The sequence below is a fragment of the Typopeltis vanoorti genome, chromosome 14 (genome assembly GCF_054136105.1).
Source record: "Typopeltis vanoorti isolate ZY-2024b chromosome 14, IOZ_Tvanoo_1.0, whole genome shotgun sequence".
Taxonomy (NCBI): domain Eukaryota; kingdom Metazoa; phylum Arthropoda; class Arachnida; order Uropygi; family Thelyphonidae; genus Typopeltis; species Typopeltis vanoorti.
This window is the reverse complement of record NC_143562.1, coordinates 29498416-29516462: the sequence shown is the minus strand read 5'-3', so window position 1 is coordinate 29516462 and position 18047 is coordinate 29498416. Positions and strand designations below refer to the sequence as shown.

Below are 18047 nucleotides of genomic sequence, written 5' to 3'. Positions count from 1 at the left end.
TCACCACGAGTTTTGAGAGAATGTGCTAGGGAACTGACAGTGCCTTTTACTTGGCTTTTCAATGAAAGTCTGGCTGCTGGAAAGGTGCCCATGGAATGGAAGGAAAGTAAGATAGTGCCATTGCATAAGGGTGGTAGCAGACTGGAAGTGTCTAATTATAGACCAGTTTGTCTGACACCAGTAGTTAGTAAGATCTTGGAGAAAGTAGTGAAGGATCGTATACAGCATTGCGCAGATGAGGGTAATGTTACCTGTAAGAGTCAACATGGATTTGTGAAGGGGGTGCTCTTGTTTTAGCAATATGTTAGCCTTTTATGAAAGATACAAGAGCGTTAGATGAGGGAACGGCATATACTGCCATTTTCTTAGACTTAGCGAAGGCATTTGACAGGGTGCCACATGATAATCTGATATTTAAGTTGCAGCATATAGGTCTGGATGTCAGATTGGTCACCTGGATTCAGGATTGGCTGTCCAATAGGTATCAGAAAATTGTGTATGGTGGGACAGTTTCAAGGAACCAGAGGATTACAAGTGGGGTCCCACAGGGCTCAGTACTGGGACCTATATTGTTTAACCTTTATATCAATGACGTTGTCAGTGGATTGCAAGGGGATATTTAATTGTTTGCAGATGATGCGAAGCTGGGAAGGATTATTAGTAATAGTGCAGGATTATTAGTAAGAGGATTTGAATAAGCTAGATACATGGGCAAATGAATGGGGGTATCGGTTTAATGGCAAAATGTAAGGGCCTGAGGTTTGGGAAACATCGATGGGACACTGCATATGGGAGGAGTTATACTGGAGGAAGTAGGGGAGACAAGAGATCTAGGGATGTTTGATAGAAACCTGAAATTTAGGGGACATATTTCAAAGGTGGTGAAGGTAACGCAGAGGATTGCTGCAATAATGAGAAGGACACTGACCTTCAGAGATAAAAGGGTTATCATTCTGTTGTATAAGTCTTTGATCAGAACAATAATCTAAATGTGCTCAGATTTGATCCCCAGGATTTGAAGGGGATAAATTAACTATGGAAAGGGTACAAAGGCAGATAACAAAGATGGTTTCAGGACTGTACAATGATAGTTATGAGGATTGGCTGAGGGAACGTGGACTGCAGAGTTTGGTGGATAGAAGAAGGAGAGGTGATATGATTGAAACTTTTAAACTATTGAGAGGTGGTTACAGGGGTTGACACCGGGGAGTTCTTTCACTTGGTTGAACAGCAGAAAGGAGTGATGACAAGAGGCCATTCCTGGAAGTTACGAAAGGAAACTGTGAGCAAGAGGGTGAGGAGTGGTTTCTTTGCATGGAGGGTGTTTGAACCATGGAATGCATTGCCTGATGGAGTGGTGAGAGCGAGATCAGTCAATGAGTTGAAGGAGTGGTATGATAGACTTTGTGTTTCTTAGGGGGGGGGGACCTCCCCTCGATGAGTCTTGATAGACTTTGTGTTTCTTAGGAAGGACCTTCCACGATGAGTTTTTTGACTCCATGGAGGCCTGAATAATAATAATAATAATCATTAGTGTAGACAACAAGTAGTTCAAAGGAATGGAAATAATTGTACATAACAGTCGGTGAATTACCAATTAAAAACTGTTACCATGTGCTAGAAATTAATATTAATAAAATATTATTTAATAATTCTTGAAAACTATTTCTTTGATGGTTACATAAAATACGAATGTGTGTGTGTGTGAGAGAGAGAGAGAGAGAGAGAGACAATCATTTCGATTCCGATTTGGCCAATGTAAAAGGACTTTGCAACTTTCTTTGAAAAGGTGTTTGTATTTAAATTTGCATCTATGGAGAATGCAAGCTTTATCCCACTGGATATTGTGTTTAGTGCCAATACTATGTTGTGCCAGACCAGTCTTTTGAGGTTTCATGTATTTGATATAATATTGATGTTCATTCATTCTTTTTTCCACAGAATGGCCTGTTTGTCCAAGTATGTTAAATTAAATTCACACGGTATCTGGTAAATGCCAGCTAATGATAGAGCTTCCAGTTTGTCTTTTGTAGATGGCAACAAGTGAGAAATTTTGTTGATATGAAAATATGTGGGAATGAGATGATACTTCTTCAAAATTCTACCAATCGGTTCTGAGATGCCAGAAATATAAGGGAGTGGAACCCTGCGGTCTGTTGATGAATCCTGAGGTGTTGGATTATAGATGTCAATTATCTGCTGGAAATGATGAGGGTTATAACCATTAAATTCCATTAACGTTTTGATAGTGAAAAGGTTGTAACCATTAAATTCCATTAACATTTTGATAATGAAAAGTTCTTGTTGTAAACTTGAGGAAGAGGAGCACACTTTATGTATTCTGTTAATTAAAGACTTGATAACACCAATTTTTTGAGAGGTGTGGTGAGCAGATTTTTGATAAATCCATGCGCCAACCTCATTAAGAAAAAATAGCGATATATCTATTTCAAAAACTGATAAAGGAAAAGTGGTAGTGGTAATGGATAAGGCTGACTATGAAAGAAAAGTAAACTTCCTTTTGCAAGATACCTCCGTCTATCAAGAAATCAATCATAACCCTACAAAATCACAAATTAAACAATTAAATAAGCTGCTTGATGAAGTTGTCAGTTGGGATCAGTGTAGAATGCCTACTAAACAGAGTTGTTTAATGGATTTTGGGAATCTGACAACTCTTCTAAACATTTCTGGATAATGGAGGTGATAATTTTCTGATAGGACCTTAACCTGTTGAGTGGATTATGAGGAAAGATAGTACAGAAATGAGTATCATTAATGTTTTCTTATTCTTGTTTTTGTTCTCTTTTGTTGTACAAACAATATTAGGAGTCCTCAACAGATAGTTGCTGAGGACTCCTGATAAATTTGAAGATTAAAGGAAAATTCAGCATTAGAGCTTCCCCCCCCCCACAAAACATATATAGATGATCACTATTCAGCAAGAAATGAGTGCACTTGTGAGTGGGATTCCAGGGCTACCCAGGATACCACAGCAATCCTTTAGCTCCATTCCCAGACTTCAACACTAGAATGATAAAATTATTATAGGTAACAGAATAACATTCATATTAGGAAAAAATATTTATTATTTGTAGAATTTTTGGCTGTTTCCTGGACATTGTCAATGCAGTTCTTCTTCTCTTCAAGGATTAGGCATTTGCCTATTAGGCTGCACTGGTCTTCCACACACTCTCTCTCTCTCTCTCTCTCTCTCTCTCTCTCTCTCTCTCTCTTTCTCTCTCTCTCTTTCCCTTTGGTCTATATTTATCCAGCTCTTTTGGTACCCAATATTTTTCCATTTTAAATAGATGCTCTTTCCATTTCTCTCTATATTTCTTGATCTTTTCATTTATGTTGTACATATCTAGCTCTCTACTTATGTGTTAATTTTTTATATGGTCTAATTTTGTTCAAAACCTTTAATTATTCTTAAAAATCTCATTTCTGAAACTCTTCTTTTACTTTCACCTTTCTTTAATAGAGAACCATATAATAGAGTGGGAGTGGCCAATACTTTTATAAAATTTTAGTTAAGTTTTCATCTTTTTTTTATTTTATTTCATTCAGTGTCCTTTTAATTGTTCCACAGATTTTCTGAAATTTCTTTATATTTTGATCTGTATCTTTATCTTTTAGATATATTATTATGCATCCTAAATAATTAAACAGTGTAACCTGTTCCATTATTTTATTTTTGCATGGAAAGTGGTTGGTGAGTGGAATGCATTGCCTGAGTGTGTTGTGAATGTAGACACACTGAATCAGTTTAAAGTACGGTTGGGTGAGCATTGTGTACAACAGTGTGTACCTCCCATGATGACTCCCTGACTCCATGGAGGTCAGATGTTAATAATAATATTAACAACAATAATAATATAGTATAACCAAGTGGAACAACTTTCAATTTTCAACATTTTCTATAACTATTTTTGATTTAATACGATCTTGACCTTTAAATGCTATTACTGTTGCTTTATTTTGTGAAATATTTAAACTGTATTGTTGGCTTATATTGTTTAATTCATAAACTGATTTTTGAAGGTCAACTTCATTGACAACAGTTCTTCTGATTTTCCATAGTTTAATAGTCTGATTAATATATACATGGGTGGTCTGAAAAGTTCTCGGCCTAACGATGAAAAAACCAATTGATAATTTCAAAATTATTTTTATTTTTGAACATAATCTCCCTTAAGACTAATACATTTATTCCAGCGATGCTCCAGCACTATTATCCTGTCCCTGTAATGGTTCTCAGTAAGATCTGCAAAATACCCCTCTACAGCTATAATTATCCCTTAATTCGAAGAAAAACGCTGACAAGCAAGGAAGAGTTTTAGTTTGGAGAAGAGATAGAAGTCAGAGGGAGCCAAATCTTGGGAATAGGGTGGATGTTCCAACAATTCATAGTGCAGATCCCTTAATTTTCTCATTGCCAAAACACCTTTGTGGGCAGGTGCATTGTCCTGATGAAAGATGATTTTTTTCTTCTGCAAACTGGGTCTTTTCTCACGAATTTTTTCGTCTAGTCTGATTAAAAGATTGGAATAATATTCCCCTGTTATTGTTTTACCCTTTTCAAGATAATTAATAAACAAAATGCCTTTAGTATCCAAAACATCAATGCCATGACCTTGTCTTTTTTTGGTGTTGAACAACCTGCTTCTGTCCATTATTTTGACTGCTGTTTGGATTCTGGTGTGTATTGGTGAATCCAAGTCTTATCCATAGTAATAAATTGACACAAAAAATCGGTTTTATTTTTGTTAAAGCGCTCCAAGTGCTATTCAGAGATTTTCATGCGACCGTGTTTTTGATCTGCGCAGCACCCATCTTGCGCAAAGCTTTTTCATTTGCAATTCTTCATGCAAATGTATCCTACGTGTTCTTTTGAAATACCTATAGTCTCAGCAATTTCACACACTTTGACTCACGGTCATCCAATACTATATCGTGCACTGATCAATGATTTCTGGTGTTGCTACACATTTTGGATGTCCTTCATGTGGATCATCTTCAAGGCTGGTACAGCCGTGTTTAAACTCGGCAGCCCATTTCTTAATTGTCAAAAAACGAAGGAGAAGAGTTCCCATAAACTTTTATGAACTTCAAATGAATTTATTTTGCCTTAAACCTGCTTTTACAAAGAATTTTATAATCACACGATACTCAATTTCATCTATTCCAAGGGATACAGACAACGCTTTCGCTTCCAACAGCTGTTTAATAAAAACTGCTTGATAGAATGACTTGCAATTTCACATTGATTCTTGTAACAGATGTACCAACTTAGAAAAAAAAAATCTTGCTAATAGTGTTACCATTTATGGTTGAGGCCAAGAAATGGCTCACACATTATGATGTGTGAGCCATTGTGAACATGTTATTTTCTTCAGAACAGTGAAAAGCCCTTCCAAGGGAATGAAAAAGATAAAAGTGAGCGATAGATGGTAGAATACACTAAATAGGCTACATTGAATTACTAGTCACTTAGTTATTGGTTAGGACTTTGGCATAATTTTAATATTCTGTAGCTGCCAATTTTGTGGGAGGATATGGTGGCAGGTAAATACTGGTAGTGGATATTTCTTACTTAAGTATAAAGAGCTAATAAGCTTCATTTCGGCAATGAAAACATTACTTAAATTAAGGGGATATTAATTCCCACATAGTTTTAAAACCGAATAAGAAACTCAAAGATTGGAATCATAATGTAATAACAGCATACATTTCCTAGGAAATGTGTTTTTACATTATGGAAAATACCTAAGAATAGCGATATGAACTTCTTCCTCCACCTTTGCAACGAGCTGCCCAATATTGTACTATGTACTAGGATCACTTGCATTTGCTAACGCTAGTGTCCGCCGATACTTTATAGTTTACTATATTCGGCAAGAAACTCTCTGATTCCAATCTTTGAGTTTCTTATTCGGTTTTAAAACTATGTGGGAATTAATATCCCCTTAATTTAAGTAAGTGGATATTTCTTTCTTTTTATTGGTCCTTATAGCTATGATTTCTGAGAAACAGTTTCACTTTTTTCATTATTTTGTACATCTTAAAGAGGTACTTTCTCATGTGGAGTGCATTTTTGCTTTGGTGCATGAGTTGCAATTTCAGTTTTCCTGATTATGGCATTATTATTATTTTTATGATGATGATGATTCAAGTTCCATTGGGAAATATGTATAAGAGCCCTCTGTGGCTCAACTGGTTAGCACATTTGGGTGTTAAAGAAAAGGTTGGTGGTTCGAATCCACTGCATGGCAAAGTTTTTTAGAAGCCTCCATAGTGTAATTGGAAGAATGATGGTACGTTGCACCCTTCGATTGGAATTTTTTTTTTTTTATTTTTTTTTTTTATGTTAGACCCATACACAGGAGGTTGATTGGTCAACCTATAGTACATTAGTACTGTGTATGGGTGATGGGTTGGGAAAGGAGGAATTTGTTTACATTTGATTTGAATGACTTTAAATTGTATTTGTTGGGAAACACAGCAGGTGGGAGACTGTTCCACAGTGCAGCAGTTGCATGGATGAAGGAAGGGGATAAGAAATTTGTTCTGTTTGTTTCTAGGTGTACTGTGAAGGAATGTTGTGCAGCAACTGCATGTGTTCCAATGAGCTTAGTACTGAGCAGGGGAATTATTGATGTTATTTCGGATGAGCATTTCCCATGGAACTATTTGTAGAATATACTTACTGCAGAGACCAAATGTCTGTGTGAAAGTGAGGGGAGAGAGTTGGTAAGGGATGGATCATTGATAAGTCTAATTGCCCTCCTCTGTATCGAGTTGAGCATTTTGAGAGAGCTTTTAGGAGCCCCCACCCCATATGTGGGAACAGTATTCAATAGTTGGGCGTATTTGTGACTTGTATAATGTTAGTAGCTGTTCAGGGGTGAAGCTTGAGCAGAAGAGAAATCTTAGTTTTTTTTGAGGCTGAGGATGCAATGTTTGAGATATGTTTGTGCCAGGAGAGGTTTGATGTGAGGATGATTTTGAGGAGCGAGATCTCAGACTGTCTGGAAATTTGGGTATCATCGAAAAGGATACTGGAAAAAAGTTGTTCTTTTTTATGGGAAATAGTACAGAACTGGGTTTTGTTGGCTTTGAAATTTATGAGGTTATCCGAACCCATTGTAGGATGGCTTGGAGATCGGAGTCGAGGGCGGTGGTGGTTGATGTTCTGTAGGATGAAGTGAGTTGTGTAGGGTAAGGCTTATCAAATGCAAGCGATGAGTGTAGTGTACTGTCATCTGCAAAATTGCGTATTGGGTTGGAGGTCAATTGCAGTAGGTTGTTGATGTATAGCAGGAACAGGGCTGGTTAGATGACAGAACCTTGTGGGACCCCCAGCATTAATTGAGTGGTGCGAGGATAGGGAGCCATCCACCATCACACACACACACACAGTGTGTGTCCAGACAGAAAACTGGCAATCCACCTACAGAAGTCCTGGGTCAGACCGAATGATGGTAGTTTGCCTAGTAGACCTTTGTGCCAGACTCGGTCAAAGGCTTTGGAGATATCTAGCACAACCACTTGAGATGCGCCAAACCTCTCCATAGCATTTGTCCAGAGATGGGTGACGTATGTGAGTAGATCTCCTGTTGATTGGCAGTGGCGGAATCCATACTGGCGGTCATTTATTTGGTGAGTGTCTTCAAGATAGTGTAGGAGGTGGGAATTGATGATTTTTTTTCCATTACCTTTGACTGAGGTAAGCGAGATAGGGTGGTAATTGGATGGCAGTGACTTGTCACCTTTCTTGGAAATGGGCTGAATATCCAATTTCCAATTTGTGGGATAGATTTCAGTGGAGTAGGAGAGTATATATAGGTGACATAGGATAGGGGTCAGTTCTGGAGCACAATTTTTCAGAACAATTGGGGGAATGCCATCGGGGCCAGGAGACTTTTTTGTGTCTAATTCGGACAGTATTTTTCTGATTTCATCCTGGCAAAAGGATATAGGGGGCATTGTATGTTGGGTGTCTGGAATGGTTGGGGGACATTTACTATCGTCAGTTATGCATGCATCAGGGTGTGATAGGAGTGGGAATAGTTTTGGACAGAAGTTGCGGCTAATTGCTTTGGCAAGAGACCAAAAAGGCTCGGCTGCTGTTTGGACAGGCTGCTAGTTTCCTGCTTTTTGCTCTTTCAAACTCTGTTTTAGAAGTGTTCATTGTTTTTTTGCACCTATTACGGGCTTCGGTGTAAGCTTTGAGGGAGGATGAAGTTCTTGATTTCAGCCAGTTGTGGTATGTCTGGTGTTTCATCTCTACAGCCTTGGCACATCTTTTGGAGAACCAGGGTTTCGTTAGGGAATGGCAGTTCAGAGTGTTGTGTAGAATATATGTATTCATGCCGTGAGGATTACTTTGATAATAAGCTTGGTGCATATGTTTGGGTTGGAAGGCCGGAAGCAATAGTCCAACCATGGGAATACAGCATAGAAGTTGCGGAGGCTGTCCCACTTGGCACTGTTATAGTGCCAAGTGGGACAAAGTGAGTTTTTTTTGTCTGTGACACCAGTTTTGCAGCTGCAGCACGTAATAGGATTGTCGGTGGCGGTCAACGGCACTGTGTTGGCAAGACACGTGGTGCTCGTTTGCCATTGACTTTTAGTGCCGCCATCTTTGCTGCATACGGTAGGCATCGTGTGTGCTTACATGTGGCTGATTTTGAATTGGAAGGATAGCTGGTTTAATACACTAAAAGTACTTACAGATTGTACTGAAGTATTCCGCTGCTCAGCACCCACTGTTAGGTTTCTGTTTGATGGGTAATTTCAATGGAATAACACTCGCAATAATGGTGAATTAGGGAGCACAATCTTATAATAGCTTGTTCACTGACGCCACCTGAATTGGCTTGAGTTCAATTCTTGTTGTGACAAGATTCATCTTGTCACAATAAGATTTGCTTTTTCAGTCAAAGGTGAGTTAGCCAATCTCATATGGAAGAAGCAGGATTTTTTCTCTCAGAAACTTGGGTTTTTCATCCTGCATACAGACAAATCGGCCTTGAGAATACACACAATTTACAGACAAAAAAATAGTGGTGGTGGTGAAATCCAAAAAAAATCCAAAAGAATTTTTTCATTATATAGAACAGAGCTATCCAACCTTAGGTAATCCGAGGGCTGCATTAGAAAAAAAAATTTATCCAATGGCCGCATCACAATGCATATCTAGTAATTTGGTGAGCAGCAGCGACACAATCTCAAAAAGCCGAACAAATGAACAACACTAATTGTGCACTAATCGTGCACTCACGTTCCCCATTAGTGCCCAAATCATATGCATTGGAACAAAACGGTGTAAGAACGCTTCTTTGACACATCTAATATTTGAAAAACATGGGTATATAGCAATGTAAAAACACCAAATAAAATTATCAACATCAAGATTATTGATTAGTAATGGAATTAAATTATCTAAGACACATTCGATTCAAATTGTTATTTTATTTTTTCGCTCATGAAAATCAAAACCCATAGGCAAGCCACACAAAATCACACTGTGGGCTGCATGCAGCCTGCAGGCAATGCTTTGGACAGCCCTGATATAGAAAATCGGAGGGAAAATGACTGTACTTCAATCAGTGTTGATAGTAGGAAGGTGACAGAAGCAAATGAAATAGTTGAGTTGCTAAGTGATCACTTTGCCAAAGTGTATAATCTAGGCAGAGATTTTGCATTTGCTGATGTAATAGTAATTTATATCATAATTGAGATAGATGAACTGAAGGTGCTTAGCATATTGAATTATATCAATGTGAATTCAGCAGTGGGACTGGAAAAAATCTCAACCCAGCAAGTAATTTTTAAAACAGTATCTCTTCTTATCTGTTTGTTAACAAATTGAAAATATTCATTTTCTGTGTAGTACTAGTCTACTATAAAGTTAATATCCTTTTTTAGAGATTGTCATAAAATATAAAATATGACTTGTCTTATATCTAAATTTTTATTCATTCCTAATAATTACTTAAGGTGTGTGTGCATACATATAATATCTATATTTTATTAATTGTAGGTACTTGAACATCATCCTGCAACTATATCTAGTTCTCATTTATTTGTTGAGCATCCAGAAATTTTGCCTCAGCATGTTTTATATTCCATCACCAAAACACTAGGTCCAGGAGAAGGACGTCTTGAACATTTAGATCACCCAGGAGAAATGATATCATCATTCACTCAAAATGATATTAATAATATGAAAGTAATATATTTACCTCCAGTTGATGATATTGGTTCAGAAATGAAAAATTTTACTATCATATTTCATGGTAAGTTCTCTGTTATAAATTTATTGTTATTATTATTATTATTATTATTATCTGAGGACCTCCATAGAGTGAAGACTCATGATAGAGGGTCCACTCTGAGATCCAAAATGTTGATCATACCAGACTTAAAATCCTTCACTGTCTATACATTAAGCATCTTCTCAGGCAATGCATCCCACATTCAACCATTGCTCTTCATCCACCATTCCATTGTGCAAATTGCAGGGATTCCACCTCCTTTACTTTTGTTCTGTGCTACCCCAATTTCTGTTTTTAAGCACCTCTCAACTTCTTGAGTCTCAATCATATTATCTTTTTTCCTTTCCATATCCCTTTGTTAATTACATTTCCTCAGTCGCCCTTATACCTGACATGTAAGAATCTTGACATTACCTTTGTAATGTCAAGTGTTTTGATCTCAAAATTCAGATGACCAGATCTGTCTGAACATTGCAGCATGGCATCCTTAAATCTCTGCAAGTCAGTGTTCTCCTCACCATGGAAGCAGTCTGTTCAATGATCTTCACCAACTTTACTGTGCATCTACAGAGTTTAACTCCTGTCAATCATCATTACAAGATACCTTGCCTCCTCTACCTCCTTTGGTATGTATGTAGTATGGCAAATTGAAGTTTAGTTTGTTAATTCTTGTCAACAGGATGTTGCTCTGAATTCCAAAAGACTAAAACCTTACATGTAACAGTTTTGAACCCATATCACTGCTCACTTTTCCATACTATGTGCAAATCCATCTGAATGGCCATTACATTAGTCCTATTCCAAATTCCAAACAAACTTATCCAAGTTTCACATAAACTTAAAAGGACTAATACCCCCCCCCCATAATCCATTTATAATATCATGAACATAAAGGCTGAACAGTAATGGCCCTAATGCTGAGCACTGCAGATATCTCTCTCTCTCTCTTGTTACCATCCTTTTCCTTGATAGTGCATCCTCATAACAGCTAATCTGTCAGTAGTCCAATATAATTCCACTTGCCAGCTGTCTGAATCTGTTCATTACAACTTAAATATAAACTTTTCATTCAGCAACTTTTGTACTGCATGAAAAAAAAAAAAAAAAAAGATTGGTATAGTAATCTATAATAGTGCACAAAGGAAGTGCATCATCCTTAACTAATTGTCATCAGCGATTAGTGTTCAGACCAACACCTGTGTATACCATATTCTCCATCACTTTTTGCAGAAACTGGTTGTCACTTCAGGTGATAGATGATTTTCATCATTGCTGTGGGACTATCTTTCTTCTTCTTTCGCCATGCATTATTCCCACTTCCTATGCAGGGTTTGCGTGTTACTTAGATGTGACTACTTGTTAGTACCACTCCCAACCGACCTGTCTGCCGCTGGGAGGATATATTTTTGGCTGTAGAAGCATATGTTCATGGGGCCGGTTTGCCTGCTTGCGGGATGAAAAACGCCAGATAAACTGGTGGGAAAAAAACCTACTGCCCGCACCCAAGACCAGCTAACTTGGCTATGCCTGAGGAAGATCCTCAAGTTCCTCACGTCTTCGATGGGAATCAAACCTGGGACACTCCTTCCCCAGGCATATGGTTGCGAAGCGCAAAGCCACTAGGCTAACTGCACAGACTGCTGTGGGACCATCATACTGCTTATTTAAGTAGTTTTTTTTTTTTTAAAAAATGCTATGTTTGGTCGCTAGGATTCCCAGATTTTTCGATCTTTAAATTACCAACAGTGTTAATGTACTATAGATTCTAAACCCTCAGTGAGGTTTATCATAAAAGGAATATATTATGATAAAGGATTATCATAAAAGAAATGTTTAAGCAGTTGAGTTTGGCAAATGAAAAACGCGTGATCATTATGGAAAGTTTTTAACTACAACAGTATAAATTTCGAAGAGGAAACATCAACTTGTAGTAAGGGAGTGGATTTCTGGAATTCATTAGGGACAAATGCCTTAGGCAACACATGTAGTAGAAGGAATATGAGGCTCAAGAGGTTTGATTTGGATCTAGCATCAGAAATGTCATTCTTTCACTGAAGGTTATTCTTATTAACATAAGAATAACCTTCAGTGAAAAAGAGAACAAGATTTGGTATTAAGTAGATGACTAATGATATCAAATGACAAGTGAGTGCAGATGAAAAAGAGATTATGAGGAGAAGGGTGGGGAGTATTTCAATGAAGAATAGGAGTCTTGGGAGTCATGCTTGTGTCTAACACTCAGGCATGAAAGGAGACTAGCTTTATAATGATGACAAAACTTGTTGAATATGAGAAGAGATTAACTTTGAGATTCAAGAAAAATGTGGAGCAATTATTTTATGTAGCCAGTAGGAAGAGAAATGATTGTGGAAGAATGACATTGTTACATCTACCGCATTACAACAATGGAAGTAGAGTAACTGATACAAAATATATAAAGAAGTTGTTTAATGGTCACTTTATTGGGCTATTTCATCCTAGAGAAGTAGGTTTTAATACTAAAGGGATTGGGTAGGTTCGAGGTTTAGAAGTGCAAGAGGAGAGTGCGTTTCACATGTTAACTACTCAGGATGTCAATAAAGCAGTGGGGCTGGGTGGAATTTTACCATGTGTTTTAAGAGAATGTGATAAAGAATTACAGTAAATATTAAAATTGTGTTTTGTAAATATTAAATAAATTTGTATCCGTGATGGTGTGTTGATTTCACAATCAGCATATTGTGTTTTTTTTAAAGAATGAAGCTATATGGAAAACAAAACACAATTTTAATATTTACTGTAAATATATAAATATCTACAATAGATTCAGTTCTGTAAATTAAGTGATTCTATTTATCTCTGTAAGAAAATCTGACATTCATATTCTCTGTAGCATTATAATTAGTAAATTCTAATATTCTATATTTCTAAGTTTTAAATTCTAATTAAATACAAAAGATAACTATATGGTGATTTTAGAATTACATAATATGTGCTCAAAGAATAATATTTCACTCTCTGACTCTCTCAGTTAAATATATTCAACTCTTAAAGATAACATCAGACATTATAAAAATAAACAAACATATCATTAAGCTAAAGTTTTGTAGTTTCACTTAATCATATGGGAACTTCCTATCTTTATCTTCCTTCCTTTTTTTTTTTTTTTTGGTTTTATTCATTCATTTCATTCATTCCATCTTTTGAATTCCTTCCTTAGAATACAATGAAATTTAAAGATCTCACTTGACTAATATACTTACATATGCTTTCTTCTAGTAAGAAAATTTCCTTAATGCATCTTTCCTTCATTTTGCTGAAGTAGGCATGAAGAATAATAGTTCTGGCAGTAAAAAACATGTTTAACTGAATCAGTTAAATGTGTGTAAATGTATGTAAATCAGTGCAATTCGAAATGCACTGCCAATAAAAAGAACTTTACTGCAGATTCCATCATGCTCCTCGTAACATATATACATTTTTTTTCATTAAGCACGAAACATTCTTACTGGTATACGAAGGCTGGAAACGTTATGTCCTTCAATATTATTTTAGTTTATGAGAGTTTTTATTACTAAAATAAAGAGGCAAAAGGCCTCTTTATTTTAGTAATAAAATAATGATGATGCAAAATTATATAAATTAGTGCATATTAAATCCAACATAATTTCAAAGCCGAATACAAAAGCTATAAAAGTTTTGTGTGAAAATTGACCAGAGAGCTTGCGGGAATAAACTCGCCGCCATACTACGAGTTGCCCTAGCCGAGCCTTATAGGTGATATGAATGCTTAAAGCTCCCATATATTCGCCTCCTATTTGTCCATTTTGATAAGGTTTCACTGGTCTGACAGCTGTTTCAAACTCATTGGTTTTTGTCAGACTGGTGTTTAAGTAAAGGCCTCTCTAAAAATTAGGCAATTCCCTGGACCACTACTTCCAACGAGTGACTGAAAGATCGTCTTTCACTGAGCAGAATCTCTCATATTCCAGATAAAAGCATCCACTGACAAGACCCACCAACAGGCCACACTGGAAAACACTCTCCCCAGAGACTCAAAAGGCTTTCTCAAGGCAAAACCCCCGAAATCTAAGTCCCCCCCCCCCACTCACTGGAGCAAAATTCTGGAAGAAACCCTAAGAGAACAAAAATTCTCAGTACTAAGGAACACAAAGTGTCAGAGAGGTGTATTTTCTGCAAGCGAACTTTCAGTCAGTGCGTAAAGTATTTACTAAAATAAAGAGCCAAAAGCCTTCACTTCGGTGATACAAAATTATATAAATTAAGTGGATATTAAATCCAACATCATTTCAAAGCTGAATACAGAAACTATAAAAGTTTTGTGTGAAAATTGACCATGAAATTGGCCACAATTTTCGCACGAAACTTTCAAAGCGAAGAAAGTGGAAATCAATGAAAAAACTGAAAAACTACTTTATTGAAACAAAAGCATTTAATGAAACTATTTGACACAAAAATAATACAAAAAAAAACAAACAGAAAATACACTCTGAAAATAAAATTATTAAATATATAAAATTCACTGTATTGAATAAACTAGTTACTGAAAATAAAATTATTAAATATATAAAATCCACTGTATTGAATAAGCTAGTTATCTATAGGAACATATCAGTATTGCAAAATATACTGAGTAACTAATTAAAACTAAGCAGTAACAATGAATCTAAAAATTAATGGCGTCCTTGGGCCTGTTGCGGAGCAAAGCTTTTCATATGATAATGATACATTGGAAATTGACACTCTTAGTTCTCTTTCTATATTTAACTGGGATCTATATTTTGTTTTTAAGGCTGCCACTGCAGAAAACCCGATTTCACAAAGATAAGATGTTGCAAATGGCAAAAGTCTATGAAAAGCTCTTGACTTTAGTGCAGAAAATTATCCTCAACACTGACCCAAAATTCAAACAGCAATTTAAATGCAAATTGTCTTTTGATTTCGCTGCTTGACATGAAGTCTAAATTGTTCCTCTTTTTCAATTGAGAAACCTTCAGAGGTAATTTGAAATGTGTTTCTTACCCACTAGTACACTGCCATTATGTTGTCGTTGGTTATAAAATAGTTTCTAAAATTCTTCATCAACATTGTTAAATTGTTTTCAATAGTTGCAAATAAAATTTTGATGTGTTGCTCTTTTACCTTATAGGTTTTGATAAATTCATGCACATTTGCAAACATTTCTAATTTTTGTTGTTTTACCTTTTTGTTCCATAACACTAGTATATTTATAAAAAGCATTAACTTTGTCACTCATCTCTAAGATATGTTATTTTTTCCTTGGAGCTGCAGGTTTATTATATTTCGTTTCTCAAATTTGTCCACCAAGTAGCTCAATTTCTTCACAAATGAGTGGTCTCTAAATTTCTTTGCTTCTTCTTGATTTCCTCTTCCAAGAAGATTGCTATTTGATCTCTTAATTTGTAAACACATAAACATTTTTGTTGTGATAACTATCTTGTCTCTCAGTAAAATAGTAATGCTGAATGTTCTGCTATAGCCAAGTCTTGCAAAAGTTCAGAAAACAGTCTTATTTTAAGGGTCTCATTTTTATATAATCCACCATGGTTATAAATGTTGTTAATACTATGTTTAGACCCGGACACATTTCCTTTGCAGCAAGAGTTTCTCTATGAATCATGCAATGTGTCTAAATACATTGTGAGGATTTTCCCTACACAAGGGCTTATAAACTTTTAAACCTCACAAACATAACTGGAGCACCATCAGTGCAAATTTCAACACAATTTTTCCACTGTATATTTGCATTTTATATGCACCCTTGCATATAAAATTGTCTAATATTTTAAACAATTCAGGTGCTGTGGCTCTTCTTTCTGTTGGTTTACAAAACAATAACTCTTCAACTACTGGTAATCCATTATAAAATCGAACATAAGCAATTAAATGACAATCCTTGTTGCTATCTGTTGCCTCGCCAAGCTGAATTGAGAATAATTGTTCGCAAAAGATCCAACAAAAGTTGTTGCTGCATATCTTCACAATTCACTGAGTATTATTATTGAATAGAGGTATGTGCTGTAGTTGTTTAGTAAAACTTTCTCCAAGCATACTTTCCACAATATCAATCGCAGCTAGCAGAATTAGGTCTTCTCCGATAGTGGGGCTTTTTGCACTGTTATTTTATATGCAACTTTGTAAGAAGCTAGTAAAGCTTTTACATGTACAAAGCTTTTTAATGCTAGATTTTTGCATCTCAAAACATTTCGGTTTGGCAGCAAAGCTGCCAAACCAAAATGTTTTGAGATGCAAAAATCTCTCGAGGTTTGTTAACATACTCCTTATGAAGTGTTTCCAAATGTCTTTTAAGTTTTTATAACTAAGATGAAAAGCCAAACGGCTATTTTATTTATTATTATTATTATTATTATTTTTTCTTCTGGCAAAGTTAATTAAATTAAGGGGATAAAAATCCCTTATTATTTTACAGCCAGTATGCGAAACTCTAAGATCGAAAACTACGATCTAAGAGTTTCATGCCGAATTACTATCGGCGAATCCAAGCGTAAGTGACCAACTGGTAGTTGCCTTGGTGTTGTACTACCAGGTGGTCATTAACGCTTGGATTCGCTGTTTGTTCGATTTCATGCTATCAGCTGCCAAAATTTTGAACAAATAACACACACTGGTCTTTCTTCATCTTTTACTTCAGTCTTTGTAAAACCGAAATCTAAATATTCTGCTGCATACTTTCTTGATTATACTTTTGGAGTGATATTCTGTGAACCTGAATTTGTTGACATTGATGCTCCACAGTCGTCAGATGTCTGCTTGTGTCCAATTAAAAATTTATCCATTTTTCTACACTAGAATAGATTGTTTTTATACCATGTATCACAGTCTTTGTGAACAGGAGTAAAGTAATGCCTACCATCGACTTCTCACTGTTGGTCACTGTTGCAGTGTTACTGTCATCTTGCCATTTCAAGCCTTATTTATACTCGCAGAAACATTTCCAGAACATTCGAGACTTCCTGTGATGAAATCACAAATTTTCTGAAAGACCGATATGATTCAACAGTCTGTGCAGTGATGCTAGATCTATGCAATTCTTGAAAGATTTGATGACATATTTAAATTTGTATGAATATTTAAAATTTTTAATTAATTCCTAGGTTTTTTTTTGTTTTGCTAACTTTTATGGGTTTTGTCAGTCTCAACACAAGAAATGCAAGGGGGGAAGGTAGGTGCACCATAAAAACTAATCTTAAAAAACGGGGCACACATGAAAGAAGGTTGAGAAACACTGTTTTAAACAAAGGGTGGTACTGCTAATGTTTGCAATTGCATTACTGAATGCAAACAGATTACATATATATTTTTAGATTATCTTATTCATAACAAACACTTATCCCTCATTAATTAAATTTTCACTCAGCATACATAATACTGTAAATGACAAACATCATCATAATCATCATCATCACTAATTATGGATATAAACCATATTGATCTGTTCCAGTCTCATTATCCATTTAATATCCTCTTTTAAGGTCTACCTGGACTTCTTTTTCCAACTGGGTTATATTTTATTATTTGTTTAGGTTATTTGGGTGTTGACCATTTGGTTTACATATTCTGTCCAATTTTGTTTCTAATTATTATAATTATAATTATTATTATTATCATTATCATTATCATCTGACCTCCATGGAGTCAGAGACTCATCGTGGGAGGTACATGCTGTAAAATATTGAACACACTGAATTACACACTGAATTAGTTTAAGGCACAGTTGGATGA

At 35.9% G+C, this 18047-nt stretch overlaps 1 protein-coding gene across 3 annotated transcripts in view; it reads left to right on the top strand.

The window, feature by feature from the left end:
- LOC150099333 (extracellular matrix organizing protein FRAS1-like) overlaps positions 1–18047 on the top strand; it is a 1385483-nt gene that overhangs the window by 599297 nt on the left and 768139 nt on the right. For all 3 annotated transcript variants that reach the window (XM_090403569.1, XM_090403568.1, XM_090403570.1), the window contains one exon: positions 10049–10304. In XM_090403569.1, the coding sequence (XP_090259695.1) occupies positions 10049–10304 (256 nt within the window). The remainder of the gene's footprint in view (positions 1–10048; positions 10305–18047) is intronic.